Here is a 15,983-nt window from a genome sequence, read left to right as displayed (position 1 = left end):
AACGTTCACGACAACGGTATCGAGGGGCAACAATGCTCGCTTTCTCCCAATTGAGCGACAATTTTGGATATAGATATTCTGGGTATAAGCGAAGCGAGATGATGTGACCCTACTGCGGAAATGTGCTTTTACATTCTGTTAAGCCTACTGCAAAGCAGGCTCTCCTGACTCCTAAGTCAGCAGCCGGTTTCTGACAGTATCTTGACTGCGAAACTCCCGTACAGGTTAAGGGACATCATAATTTCGCAGTATTATCAACGGAAATTTCCGGTATAGAGGAAAAGAATATTTGAGCCGGTTTCCTGAAGTTTACATTGTGATCGTAATGGATAGCATAGTCTTGGTAAAAGCAACAATGACGGTGGAAGGTTTGTGGATTTCTATTAAAGTTAATAAGGTATATTGCGTTTTGGCTGGAAAGGGACGCACAATCAGATGGATCATGCCGCGGTCCCCAGACAAAAGAGGTAACAATATCGGCTTCGAAAGTGACCATCAACCTTTGCTCATATGCGTCTGCTCGCAGAATAACAAAACGTCGGCCCTCGAAATGCGCCGGTAAAGTTGTTGCACAAACGACACAATTACTAAACAATCCGCCCTAGAATACTGACGAGTGCTGAGTCACCAGCCAAGGTCCCACTTCTGGCGGAGGAGAAGCTGTCGGCTATGTTCCAAAAGGATGTCACAAGACCGGATTGATGAACCTAAGGAGCTGAAAGCTCTGTTGATCGCTGCCACTGGGGATAACTAAGCTGCAGCTCCCTTACCACAACAAAGTACAAGAAACGCAGGGTCCCTTGGAGAGGAAAGCAGAAACTGCGTCAAAATGCAACGATTTCGACACCGTATACTGATGAAAGAGAGTACAGGTGGTAGTAATCCTTTCAATGATCCTGTGAGGCACGCTAGTGGTAGGCTTCTCATCTAGGTGAAGATGATGAGATGATGAGATGAAGACCGGATTGATGAACCTAAGGAGCTGAAAGCTCTGTTGATCGCTGCCACTGGGGATAACTAAGCTGCAGCTCCCTTACCACAACAAAGTACAAGAAACGCAGGGTCCCTTGGAGAGGAAAGCAAAAAGGAGCCCTTCACCACGATTCTAAATCATAACATTTGGTGTGAAGTTCCATCTCTTGCGGGTGATATGAGGAGCTACTGTGGTATTTTGATCCGGGCGTTTCCTCCAAACAGAAGCCAAACCATGTGCTCAAATGGAATAAAGACCTGGCTAGTCTTGACAGCCTCCCTACATTATCTGTAGGGTGATGATCATTAACATTACCAAAAAGGTCGCTCAGCTTGAATGTGACAATTGGAGGGGTATTTTTTTGTTTTTTGATTGGGGCAATATAGGCTCGGACCTCTATCTCGTTGATGACGTTGCCACCATATACTTCGTCTTGCCTTCATTAATCGAGATCTGGCACCGCCTGCTCGATCTGGATGAAGATAAATTGTATTCTTCTTCCATTAATGTTAATATCGTGAGTGTAGGCAAGTAGTTGGGTGGACTTGAAGATGATGCTGTACCTTACATTGACATCTGCTTCGCGAACCACTTTCTCCAGCGCTAGGTTAAAGAGGACGCATGATAGGGCATCCCCTTGTCATAGACCGTTGTTGATGTTGAATGGTCTCGAGAGTGATCCTGCTGCTTTTATCTGGCTTCACACATTGGTCAGGATCAGCCTATTCAGTCTTATCAATTTCATCGGGATACCGAATTCTTTCATGGCCGTGGCCGAAGTGGTTAAAAAGTGACACCTGATGAGTTGCATCTGCCCTGGACTAAACCCCAAGATATTTCGGGAACCAGCTGCTTTCTTTCTCAGTGCTTACAAACAGATTGAACGCACTGAGGAAGGGAGTAACTGGCCCCCGAAATATCGATCTTTGCAATACATATGTTAAAGTAGTTCCTACTTGAAAATACGATCTGCTCTTTTTATTCATATACTCAAAACGTATATATATAATCATTGTAATAAAGGAGTTATTGTTTTTTCAATAAAACTACAAGAAGCCGTAAAACCAAAACTTTCTGCTATCGTGAAAAAAATATCTAAAATAATCCTAGAACGCATTAAAGAACACATCGAAAGCTTGGTTAACAGAGAGCAAGTTGTCTTCTGCTCCGAATCCCCCTATACCAACCACATTAACACCATTGGGATTATTGTGCGTGATGTTTAGATTCTGCCTTTACCCGCGTTTCAGCAATTTTGAGAAAGCTTATCGGTCTGAGGCAATAGAGGGTATCGATGAGAAGATGGAAATGGCAATAGACAGGTCACACACTGAAGAAAAATTGTATGTTGGCTGACGGTTTCAATCGCAGGAAAGTGGCACATTATAAAACCCAGAATCAACGGTTGACGATTGGGTTGCTTTAGAGCTACAGTGAACAAAAAGTGCAAGCTTCTCGGGAAGTCGTAGGGTGAGTTTAACCACATTGCCACGAATCAACACAGCGGTTTATGGTGCTTGTTGTTTTTTTTTATAAGCCACGGAAGTGGATCTTTGAAATACTGTGAGTGCTGAAGTGCACAAATCGCGGCCAGAAGATCGACGCCTACATATTGAACCACACATGTCACTACTGTGACTGTTAAGCAGTGCTAATAATTTCCATCTCTGACACTCGCCAGAAGCACGCAAACCATTCCCAATGATTTGGAAATCACCGGAAGGTGACTTTGAGCGGGGAGCCCAGACTATTTAGTGCGTGCCTGCACTGCCCTAGCAGAGGATGTGTTAATGGCTGCTCGACTGTGGATCAGAATGGTTATGTTAAGTGTGGGGCTTAGATCATGCAAAGCCCCCAGCAAAGATTCTCCTGAAGCTCGGCTTGCGTGAGGTGTAGTCCGTTGGAAATGTCTAGAGTGTCTAATGTCTAACTTCCAGACATTAACACCTGCACACGGGGTTTTTTGAATCCTATTAAGCTTAATTTTATTGTATTTCTTGCTCAGCGTCTTCCACCACAGGATAAAACCGTCCATCAGTATTAAACGAACCACGGCAGTGTACATCCACAGAACCATCCTCGGTCGAAGACAAAATTTCCTCGCAAAGGTCTTCATCCAGACGTAGAAGGCTATATAGTCTGTCTGAACCATCAGTTCTATGCTGTCTCCAATTTCACTTAAGATCTAGGATCACACCCAGATACTTTAAACCAACCAACCAATCTTTGTTTATCTGAGTGTAATTACGCGGTATTCCCAACGATTAAATTATTTGAAATAATAAAAACTGTGTTTTTTTCTTATTCGCTAATGCTGATATATTGGTCTTGCAAATTATATTTTTATTATTTCAAATAATCTTTGTTTATTTAGTCGAGGACCATGCTCTTGTCAATATCACCAAGCCGTCAGCATACATCACCGCCCTTATCTTGCTCCTGTCCAATATGAGTAGAATTTCATGCACCACTATCAACCAATTTCCAATCCTCCCTTGAGGGCTTTGGTACTAACGCTGTTAAACGTTCCCTCTATATCCATGAAGACAGCTATTGGTTGTAAAGTAGTGACCATGCTAATTACCTCAGTTTCGAATGCCTTTTCTTGTATCCCGATATTTGACTCCAATTCGTTCGTTGTATCAATTCACGCATCGGAGAATCTATTCTTGAAACCTTGACCAAAGTTTTTGCAGCCGATCATCCTGGGGTCTCTGGGAGTGCCTTCGGCAAGATTTAGACTGAAAAGTACCAACAGTGATTTGAGAACGATTTATGGTCAGATACTCGCCAGCCCTCCGCACTAAAAGTCTCGTTGTCGGTTAGTAGGTTGATATTAAGGACTTCCCCGTCAACTTTCTTCAAGCTAGATAATTGGAACTTTTGTATACTGCTTCTCTTGCATTAATAAAGTTACAGAGGGATTCACCTTTTTCGTTAATTTCCGAGCTGCCCCAAAGCGTATGCTTTGCATTGGCGTCGCAGCCTCGCAACAGGATGGCCTTCTTTGCTGCGATTATAGTTGTCAAATATTGTACTTCTTTTGGTGGGGTTGAGTTATCTAGACGAAGATATACACGTTCTCCGCTCCTCTTGTTCCAGTTTGACCATAGTTAAGTCGGTGGAACTTGAGAAGTCCGGACACAGAAATGCATGCTGGCTCTTCTTGGGGAGGATACATGTACTGATTCTATCTAGATCAGTGTCTCTTGTGCTGTGGAATAAATTGTAATATTTAGTTTGGAGCGTTATTAATGCAGCGTCAATGTCTTCCTCTCGCAAGAAAACCAGCCAATTTGCGACGAGTCCTTAAACCAGCACGTGGTCTGGCATTATCATGAAATAATATGGTGTCCTTCTATTGAACATGGACGACCTCTTTTCTTAGAGAGTTGTATTTAAATTAACCACCTTCTCGCAGTCCTCTCTGAATTTACCTTTTCGTCCGATAGCATCTCGTAATGTGTCGATCCTCGATTGTCTCACGATATACACAGCATTCTCTTACTCAAGCTCACGCTTTCTCAATGGGGATCCTGAATTTTGAAGATGTAAGGATTGGACGAGCTTGTCCTTATCCATGCGGATCTTCAGTAACTAAATATGACCAACCAGCCTCGTAGGAATTTCGTCCTATGTTACAACTTTGAGCCTTACGCCATCCCCGCGTCGTTGCTATCACGTACTCCTGCTCCTATGAGGAGTCGAAACAGGGGATATACCCCCCCCCTCTGTTGTTGAATTGAATGTTCAAGATTGCTTCATTCGCTGCTGCCTTTTTTAAATCCAAACTGCATATCAGGTAAGGGTCTTTCACCTTCAACTATTATATTTACAGTAATCTGTTCGCAATTATTCTCTTGAGGATTTTCCTTATCATAAACAGAAAATATATTGGGCGATATAATAAGGAATCTCCCAATTACAGGGACGGGAGTTTTGAATGGTCCCGTGATTAGAACAACCTCCTCTTCCTACTCCTACAGTTAGTGTAGGAAGGTCCTCAACCGCCTCGTAATGATTTATATTGATCTGTATTAACTTCATGATGATTTTATAGTATTCAAGATCTTACTGAATACCCCCATCGTGAGCTCATACCCGGTAGTCTTGGGATTTTTAAACCCTTCTCGACGGGATTCTTTCGATTTTAGTTCGCCATTATTGTTACGTCCGGCATTATTTATGTTACTTGTATCCTTGTTAGTCCGGTTCTCACTTAACGTCGTTATCAAGGTTTGGATGTGTAGTCACTACATGATCCCTTAGTTTATGTTGCGCGCAGAGCAGATCAGGGCTAATCAGGTATGATGCAGTTTAGTCTATATCACCAACTTAATAATGGCGATACATTGAGCATTCTTTGAGGCCTGATAGGGCTTTAGTAGGACGATCAGCCCAAAGTTAGCAGTCCAAATCGTATTCCAGTATCATGTGCAGTGTTGCTTAGGTCTATTTTCAGGGTGACCCTCCCCTAACCTTTTATACCTATAGTCAAAGGTGACACAGGGCCTTTTTTTCCAGCGCAGAGAACTCACTAATCCCTTTTCCCCCTTTGGCTGTAGATGCATTGCGCAACGATTACCACAAGGAGACGAGAGCAGGATTTGGAAGCAAAGATTAAAGTGGTAAACCAGGATGCATTTCCCAAATTTTATCACAGCGTACCATCATATAGGACACTCCATGATGTGTCCGGATGGTTCAAGTGGTTAGACCGCTAGGGAAGAGGTATTTGCGCTCTTGCTTAGATATCGAATACCAATCGACTCAGCTGTGAATGGGTACCTGAAACAAATCAGGGTATTTATCAAGGGCGAGCGCAATGCACATTGTCTCCTACAGTGTACTGTAGTGCTCCATTACGGCTTTGAATGAAGTGCTCTAACATATAACACAATTGTAATGTTGCGCCAATGATTATTTCCGAGTTATCACAATCTCGGCAGATGCCGGATTTTACCTAATACTAGCACTAAGTGCCAAGCATTTAGGCTCGGACGATCCTACCTACTTAAAAACTAAAGGGGCACTGGTGGTGGTGGCCGGTGGTAGGTCAGTGGGAGAATCCGTCGAGTACCCCCCGCAACATCGAGCACGTATGCAGAATGGTGTACTTCTGCATGGTTTGAACCAGACTGTGCGAAAGTCCCAGGACATCAAGGGAAGCCGTCAGGGATTTAGGTACAATACCTGTAGCTGACAATATTATGGGAACTACGACCACCCGCTCGAGACGCCAAATTTCTTTGATTTCACGAGCCAATGGCTCATAGTTCACCTTCTTCTCCACGTATTTCCGTTCAATGTTGCTATTATGGGGGATAGCAACATCAATAATATACGCGGAGCGACCCGTCTTGTCAACTAGCAGTACGTCAGGCTTGTTGTGTGCGGTATGGCGATCAGTCAGAACTTGCCGGTCCCAATACATGCTGTAAGCAGAACTATCAAGTACTGCTTGCGGCTCATATCGGTAAACCGGACATGTTCCCGTGATCAGCCCATGCTTATATGCAAGGTTTTGATGGATAACCTTACATACAGCATTATGCCTGGTGATTATTATTATTATTATACTAATTATATGAACATATTATCCTTGAAGAGGTATGAAACTCCAGATAGTGAATTGCCGCATTACTGCATTGGGACTACTCATCAATTTAGAAACGATAACAAATATGTTTCAAAATCCTTAAGAGTAAATAATTTTTATTTAAAAATTTACTCAAATTGACAAATGCAATAAATTTAACAAACATATCGAAATCATAATTCTCCAAATCAATAAACTTATATTTATATGCATTTCAACTCCCTTTTAGTAAGGTGTAGCTCCAATTGTCTCTACATATAGCAATAGGACAATGGATTCATCGGTGCATCATAAAAGCAATCGGGTGGAGCACGAGAAGGACATGGGTCGCATGGACAACATGGGTTTAGGTCACGACATTCAGGCAAACACTTGTTTTCTGGTTTCTTACAATACCTGTAAATGAAAGAAAATGAACATCTGTTGGCTTTTATTTAACCAAAAATAAAAAGGATTTTATCTAAATAAAAGTCGACCCTTGCGAGAAATTTCGAAGATCAGGGCAGACCCGCTCTCATTAAAGAGGAAGCCATCACCAGCGGCTGTGTTTTAGATTCAATCCTGAATAAATCCTGAATCTAAAAAACAGCTAGTAATGCTGGTCTTCTCTTTAATAAGTGAATGAATATCCTATCTTCGAAATTTCTCGCTAAAAAGCGATAGAAACTCTACAACAACTAGATGTGACAAAGACACCATCCCCATAACACGACTGACGTCGGAAAAGGTCATATAGGGGAGGAGCCTCAACTTCATAAACGACTCAAACTCATAAAAAAAATACTTACACAATTAAACGTTGCAAATCACCCGTTTCCAAACGTACTCTCATCAAATCGCTAATAGCGATATTATCAAAACGGCTCGGAGCATTCAAGAACTTCATGCTCCCTTTGTAACGCGGATAAGTTCCACTTGACGCTCGATTAGTCCGAATTTTGGAATCAGTTGCTCTAGCAGATCTCCTGGAAGTTAGAGGCGCACGCTGTTTCCTACCTGTGGTTTTTGTCGTCCCAATGGTCAATGCGCTTCTCGAAGACTTTAGATGACTGGGAGACATTTTAATTAATATTTCCATCTTTTTTTCTCGCTTCTTTGCTAAGCTCAATTCATCAACTCTCCTAGAAGGCGCACCTTTAAGTTTATTCTTCGCCGATTTTTTGGTTTGCTTGCTTTTCAGCTCGGAATCGGCAACCTTATCTCTTGATTTTTTCCGAAGACTGGCTGCCCCTTTTCCTGTAAAGAAATAAGATTGAGATGTACCCAAGAACTATCTAAGTAAAGCGTTTCACTTTACCCTCTCCCTTCGCATCCAGGAAAGCAGTTTGTGAGTGGAATTCACTCACATCCTCTCCTTTCGCCGGTTTTACTTTTCCTTTTCTGCTCTTTGAATCCATCGGACGATCTGTTTTTGACTCAACATCTTCTGCTTTTGCTCTTGGAGTCTTCTTATTTCGCTTAACGGAAAGCATCGAGGCATCTGTGTCTGTCGTGACTCCTTTTTTTGTGACATCTTCAGGGTCTTGTTTTCCTGCCTTTCCTTTTTTCCCTTTGCCTTTCGACAACATATCACCAATATCTGTATCCTTTTCAGTTGTATTCGGACTTTTTTCATCCCTGTTCTTTTGCGTCGCCTTACCTTTTCTCTTCTTTCCTTCACCTTGAATGGAATCAACATCCCTGACTTCTCCACTCTCGAGAGTATCGCCCTTTCTTTGCTTGCGTATTTTGTTTGTTTGAGCGGAATCATCATCTGTGGTTTCTTGGCTTTGTTTTTTACTTTTATTTTTTAGTGCCTTTCCTTTACCTTGTGAATTAGTTTTGCTTTTCCTAGGCTTCCCTCCCTTGACTTCTGCTTCCGATTCAGTTTTCACTAGTTGTTTTCGACCTCTTCCCTTCCTAGACCTTCCTAGAGATTTATCAATTGATGTTACTGAGGAAAAGGACGACTTTCTTGCCAGCCTCTGTCTTCTTTTTCTTCTAAGCTGAGGGTCTTGATCATTGGTGTCATAGGAAGAAGTTTTTTCTCTCACGTTTCGACTCCTCAGTTTGGTGGAGCTTCTGTCGAACTTTCGAGAGTCACGTGAGTCTGGGTCAATAGATTTTTTGGGCCTTGATTTTTCTTTAAATGAACTACTGCATCCTCTAGACTTTAATAATTCATCTGAAGAATAATCAGTCTGTCTTCTGTAGATGAAATCACCACGTCCTGGGAAAAGGTAAGGAAAATATCATTGTGAAACCCCGTGAATATTATGTTGAAGGTTTATTGGGCACCTAACAATTGGCTATTATGAACGCGTTCAATATGAAAGTTTGCCTACATGCAAATTGTAGTGTCTACACCTCGTCCTTTTGGAATTTCAATCTTCTTTCAGTTCCACTAAGTCTGGTGTAAAAAGGGATTCCCAAAAAAGATCCTCTAGGGAAATGGACACATTTTAGAGAGGGAATGTGCCTACAGAAGTCGATCCGGTTAGAACTAAGCAAACAACGGTTCCTAAGCAAGAACTGGAAAGAAACGCTTGAGGCGTAGAGGCCCAGTTCCCAGGATTTAAAAAGAAACCAATTGGCGACATTCAGCTTAGAGTTGTAGAAAAAAATATAGAACCAGTCGAACTTTTTTTGTTTAGGAATTAAAGGGGAGGAGATCCTAAACCCATATCCACATGATGTCGAACCGGACCAAATAGAGAGCTACTTGCTGCCATTTTTGTGGTCCACAGACTCCTCTTTCTAATGGACGAAGTCGGTTTATGGTTTTATCCAGGGTAGAGCAACTCATCAGGCGTTACCTCACTTTTGCCCTATGAGCAACGTGATCGAAGCGGTTTGCATGTATTAACGCCCCTTTTTTATAATTGGCAAAATATAACTGAGCGTCTTCGTCTCTTAAAAGTGATACACTTGGTTACATGCCAACGCGTAGAGCCCGGATAGAGTGGCGCTTCCAACAAAATTAGGGCAAGGCCAAACATATGCGAAAGTCTTTAGTACAATCATTTTGACTTCCTTCCTTCCTTCAAATCTTGGCCAAAATTGGTTGCAGAACAAATAAAGAAGATGCTGATATCCTACCAGCTTTATCCCCAAAAGTGAACCTATCAAATGGGAAAAATTTGTAAAACAGTTGTGCATCAGCTACTACGGCCATTGAAATAATGTTTGATAACAAAAAAAGACGGCTATCGTAGCTGTAGTGAACATAGCAGGGGTTCTCGATTTTTTGATAATACCTTCTTTGGCTCTATAACATCAGCCGGCACTTGCTATTACTATTTGGAATTACACTACTTTATTATGGATTTAGGCAGAAGACGCTGCTACACCAGTTTTCAGCAGGTATGTGGGATTCTTACCCACTAAAACGACCCTCTATTTTCCGCCCATATTCCAGTGGACCAGGACTATCGTCAAGTGTTGTTTCATTCTGATCTACACCAGCATGATCAGATCACGATTCCGTTGCGTTTTCCAGGGTCGATCGAGCCCTTGCAGCTTCTCTTGTATCACGGTTATTGTTATGTTCGCCATGCTCCAATGGGTTACGGTCTCACCATTTCCTCCGTGAGATTATGGGGTCTGATAACTGTGTTGAGGACGTCGTTCAACCTCGTTCTTTCAACCACGAAAGTCGAACGTTAGAACATAATATATTCCGGGTTCTTGAGTGTAGTGGCACATTTGAAAAAGTGGCAGACTCCTAAAATCGAAAAGATGCATAATACTTCCTTCCTATGTTCCGTAAAGGTCTTTGTCAGGTGGTAATTCAATTCGGAATACTCTTCTTTTAGGTCATAGTTTCATGTATGAGTCCCACGCCTTCACCCTAGTCGCGTTTCAAAAGTCCACAGTCCGATGGAGCCGCCCTATTTCCCTAATAGCGATAGTGCACCCCATTAGCGAGAAGATCCAAGGGAATTATTTTCGCGATAACATAAACTGCATTCCACACACAGTGTAGTGTACTATAGTTCAGTATTGAATGGATTTCGCCCTCTCTGCGATAAGCCACGGTCATTCGATATTAAACATTGACTTTGCTAGAGATGAACTGTTCTTTACTGCTGTTTCCCGTGAAGTCCAAAGTATCCTTGAAACTTAACTTGAAACTTGATTTTGAAAAGACTTCGTAGTTACCAACCTCCGTCTTTTCGTTCGCCAAGCCCAGTTTTGCCAACAGTCCAACTGTCGAACGATTGCTTTGTTGGAAGTTAATTCCACTCCTGGCCACTACGTCCGCAGATCTTTCTTAGTACCTCCCAGGTTATCCCGTATAAAACTGAGTCGAATCGTTGGCCGAAATCCAGTTCTAATTACTTTGAATAATAGCCACGAACGATTCAATGTTGTAAAAGTTTTGCAAATATAGACATGATGTTAATCAAAATTACGCTGTGGAGAACCCTGGGCTAACAAATTTCTATATTTGGAGCAGAAATATATGCTATAAACGTGGCCATTAGAGAGAATTTTTGGATGAAATATAGACGTCCTAAAATCTATAGATTACAAATAGGAGATTCAAATCCCAGCACATTCTTTGAAAATTTATGGAGACAAATCTTTGAACGCGGCAAGAGTTCCGCCAGTAAAATTCCGAAGCTGATGTTAGTGCCGTTGGGCGTTGGTGGCCACGTGGTTGCTAGTATATGGCTCCGAGCACGTGGCAGCATCTGTCATAACAATAGATATTGCACAGCTGTTTATGGCTTCACACATTCTAGTGGGAACCAAAGGCAGAGCTTGCTTAAAAATTAATTTCAGATTAATCGGATTAATGGTAATGGAACTTAATGGAATCACTGGACGAATGATGCTTCAAAATTCCTCTATGAGCAGCCTGGTGGAAGCAAATACGCGCATCATCTACGGCAATAAATCCACATTTGGTCTCCTACGAAGGGAGGAGCAAATAATTAGATGCATACAAGACTAATCATTCGGATTCATCCGTTCCCTGCTGGGATAAGATGAGGAAACACACACAAGAAAGCCATCTAGGCGACATCGACCCACCGACACCCCAATATATTAACTACATGGATCTCGGGCCACTCACCTAACTCGTCCCTACCTGGAAGGTGCACAATGAAATTCCATGCCCCTTTGCCACTAAAGCTGCTTCTCCTGTATATGCTTTGGTGAATTGAAGTGGATAGTGGGGCGAAAAGTTATTGACGGAAATAAAAAAGTGGATGCACCAACAAGAAAAACCCCAGTCATCATTTGCAGGACCAGGTTCTGCACTTGGAATTAGCTAATCCGAAGCTGTTAGGATCATAGGGGCCCGGGAGACCAAATAACGTCGTTGGATTGAGGGGTAGGCTATCAGCATAGCAAATTCAAACTACAGGGTTGACGGCGAATCAAAAAGTTGAACCCCCGGCTTCAAAGAAATAAATTTAATACAAACCATGGGATCGTGCTCTCCTGTCAAAACTCAGGCTTCGACCACCTTCAAATACGGAGTATCTCTCTTTAGGAGGAACATGCTGTTCTTCCCTCATCGCAAGCTGACATAAACGTTTAATAACAGATATTGGACATCTGATGCACTTGCAACAATTGCATTGAGAATTCAAAATATTCTCCGCAGCGTCCTTCGCCTGACTGGGTACACTTTGATCAAAACTCCTAGGAGTGTAACCCCGGCATATCTGAAATAATACCATATGTTCAGATTCTTTTTTTGGCTAACTGGTTGGAACTGTGAACATGTAGGGACTCACATCATCAAAACTGCACAAACAATCATCCGAATTAATTACTGGCATTGTTCAATGTACAACGGACTAATTTGATATTTCTTCCTTTAATTTTCGCTCAAAATACCTTGGTAAATATAAGATTTAAAACGAAAGAACGTACAAATCTTTGCTTAAATTTGCATTTGACAAAATTTGAATTTCCTAAAAAGCGACTTCGCTAGCCGAATTAAAATCCAAATATGACAATTAGAAGCAATGGCTTGTTATGTTTTTCATTTGGAAGTGTTACTTTGTTTAAATCATATTATATATGTGTAATATTATCCTAAAATGCAATACTGGCAAAACCGACGAGAATGTTTGTAATCTATCTCATTTAAAAGATTGTTGCAAGTATTAGGGAATATCGCTTATCCTTTATAAATTCATAACGACCATTATTAGAAGGAGGTTCAATGCCCACTTCGAGACCAATAACATTCTGTCTGAGAAGTAGAAGGACTGTTGATTTGGATGAAGAAGTTGCAAAGAGCAACTCATTTTTAACTGCTGTAGAACAGGTAACTAGAGGCCAAAACATCTGTATGATATATCAATTACGCCAAGGATTTTGATAGCGCCCTGCGCACCTACGTCTGTATCACATTGATACGAAACTGACAGTGTTTTGGGAGATTGTCATGGAAGGGTGGCAAAGTACTATGTCAATGCGTTCATCTGAGGGTACCAATGTCTCAAAGCCCATCTGCATACGAGAGGCATCTTCCAGGAAGATTCTTTGGGTCCTTTCACCCTCTTTCATGGCCGATGAATGATGCTAGAGGGCATGGTTATGCAGTTAAATGTGATCGACGAGATAATTGGGAGCTGAAGTGCTTAATGTACTTAGATGACATCAAGTTGTATGGTGGTACCGATGAATTCTGCTGCACATAGTTGACATGTCTAGTCGTGATGTTCAGGAATTTGTCTAGACAAATGTCGAATCGAAGCCATCGCCAAAGACCATCGCGACCCATATATGGGCATTCGTGATCTCCACATCCAAGCTATGAGTGAAACAGACTTCTACAAACACCAACGAATTTTGCAAGAAACACATGCTGGAGTTGATGATTTAAAGGATGCTTTGCGGTGTGTGAAGCTGGGGCTGAAATCGAATCTCTCGGGGAAGAATAAAATAAGCACATTGAATGTATTCACTATCCCTTCACTGGCATATGTACTCAGAATATTGCCGTGTATGTATGAAGACCGATCTGGAAAACGTTCAGCGGCGAATATGGGCTACTATGACCAAAATCCGAATGCATCACCCAAATTTCGCCGTGGAGTGGATAAAGCTGTCTCGTGACATTGGAGGCAGGGGCGTGGTTGACATTGCGACACGATATCACCACCAAGTCGATTTCCTGTGCGCTTATTTTTACAGCAAGGACCAGGCGAGTACCTTGCATGAGGAGGAGTCTGTGAATTGCCTCTTGCAGCCATTTGTTGAACAGGTGGCTATATTTTGGGAAAGTGCTGAGACGGAGGGATTTATACAAAACACGTAATGAAAGAGTAGATGGAGGACGACATGTGCAGAATGTATGGTTTGGGGATTAAAGTTGTTGGACTATCTAATTTAAAGCTGCACTGTTACGGTGGCGGTGCAATACACGGATAGGGGTAATGCTGTGCGCTCACGGGACACTATCCGATATGAACAACCGTAGGCAGTACTCAATAGTTCTGCTTACGGCATGTTTCGGGGCCAGTAAGTTTTAACTGATCACCATATATATGCACAACCCAGCCTGACGCACTGTTCGTTAACGACAAGACGGGTGCCTCTGCACATCTTATTGATGTTGCCATCCCCCATAATAGCAACATTGAAAGCAGAGTGGAGAAGAAGGCGAACTATGAGCCACTGGTTCGGGAAATTAGAGAAATTTGATGTCTCGAGAGGATGGTTGTAATTCCCATATTATGGTAATTAAAATTACTTATTTATTGTAATATAATTTATATTTATTACTTATATTAGAGTAGGTATAATTGATATTTTAAAATTTATTAGTGAGGAGTGACTTCTTTCTTCCTGGTGCCGTCTCGAATTTCAACTGATATTTTTTGTTTTTCGACGTCATAGCTAACGCGATTCGCACTTACGTGCATGCGACACGCAAGTTGTTCGCTCCGCCACAATACTCCATTTCCAGCTGAAACCAAAGGGGGATTTCAGCAAGGAACCAGACGCACGGTCTTTCAGGCCGCCTTCCGCAAGTCAAAACGGACACGTTGCGTGCTTCTCGCCCTGGTCGCGTTTTCTTTCTGGACAAAGGGCTTTAGTCGAGCCAAGGGGACCTGTTTGATCGTGCCCCCCACGGTGAGGCTATAATAATGTCGGCCTTGCTCGAAGGCCTCGAAAGGGCCCTCATAAGGTGGCTGGAACAGCTTCTGAGGAGTGTCCGTTTTAATTAGGACATGCGTACAGGATTCGAGATCCCTGGACACGTCAGCCACGGGTTTCGCGTGGTGTGTGGTGGTGTGTGGGTGGTGACGGCTTCAGCTTTGGCATTGCGTCCTTGAGCAGAAGCAACAGATCGGTAGCGGTGAATCCCGACCTAATGTCGAAAACAGGGTCTCTGGGGAGCCATGCTGTACTATCTCCGCGGAACTTGTAGCAAATTTTTCGCAGTTGGCTGTTCGGAGGCCAAGAAGAACGAGTAGCCGGACCTGCGACCAAGAAGGGTCGTCTTGGGCCACCTTTCGAGAATCCCATTGGACGGTGAGTGACAAGCGGTTGTCCGGTGACTTTAAAAGCCGAGACGTTTGCCCACCTCTGAAAAATAAGAGGACTTAAACTGCATTGCCTAGTCGGTGATTATAATTCCCGGCACGCCAAAGCATTGAATCCATCCTCGACAGAGGGCCTCTGCACAGGATTGTGCAGTAATATCTTTCAGAGGTATTGCCTCAGGCCATCGCGTGAACCTATCGATGATTGTGAGGCCATACCTGAAACGCGCGAGTCTCGCAAAGGGCAAATGATGTCAAGGTGGATTGTGTGGAAACACTTGGTGGAGCGAGGGAACACCGACGGGGGCTCGATGAAGACTTTGTGATCACCCAACTGCTTCATTCCACTCAGCAGTTGGCTTGGCGCACGGTCACCTAACATTAGCTTTGTCAGTATCTGACAGGCGTTTTACAAGCTGTTCCTTTCATTGGCTATAAGAGCAGCCCTCGAAGACGTCGGAGACAAGCTCGACTGCCTCCTCGTCCAGTCTGACCAGCGTGTAATTAAAACGAACGGCATCCGCTTTGACGTTGGCCTAAGTGAATTGAGCCTCGAGTTGGAGGAACCATGCTGCCGGGCTCCAACGCCAAAACGGCGGCACCCGTACGGCGTATTAGTTACTGAGGGCATCGTTTGCAAGCGGAACGAGCGGAGTTCGAGACGGAAAGAAGCGAAAGATTGGAGGAGAAGGAAAACAAACATTCTGCAAACGTGTTCAATGTTGCGGGGAGTTCTCAACACATTTTCCCCACTAGCCTACTAACGGCCACTACTACAAGAGTTCTTACATGTTCTTTAACGACATAGGTAGGATTGTTTGAGCCTAATTGCTTCATAAATATTAGGTAAAATCTGTTGAGATTGTGGTAACTGGAAAAAAAATTAATAAGAAAGAGAGAAATAATCAAAAAT

General features: G+C 42.7%; 1 protein-coding gene across 1 annotated transcript; it reads right to left on the bottom strand.

Annotated features, from left to right (window-relative positions):
- Positions 1 to 6,670: 6,670 nt before the first annotated feature.
- LOC119657293 (triadin-like) lies at positions 6,671 to 12,501 on the bottom strand. Its single transcript, XM_038064139.1, has 5 exons — positions 12,305 to 12,501; positions 11,989 to 12,232; positions 7,870 to 8,781; positions 7,361 to 7,808; positions 6,671 to 6,968 (listed from the first exon to the last, which is right to left on the bottom strand). The coding sequence occupies exons 1-5, from the start codon at positions 12,347 to 12,349 to the stop codon at positions 6,824 to 6,826; spliced, it is 1,794 nt and encodes a 597-aa protein (XP_037920067.1). The 5' UTR covers positions 12,350 to 12,501; the 3' UTR covers positions 6,671 to 6,823.
- Positions 12,502 to 15,983: the final 3,482 nt, after the last annotated feature.

This window comes from Hermetia illucens, chromosome 5, assembly GCF_905115235.1.
Source record: "Hermetia illucens chromosome 5, iHerIll2.2.curated.20191125, whole genome shotgun sequence".
Classification (NCBI taxonomy): Eukaryota; Metazoa; Arthropoda; class Insecta; order Diptera; family Stratiomyidae; genus Hermetia; species Hermetia illucens.
Note: the sequence above shows the minus strand (reverse complement) of the source record. Positions and strands in the feature narration are given on the sequence as shown.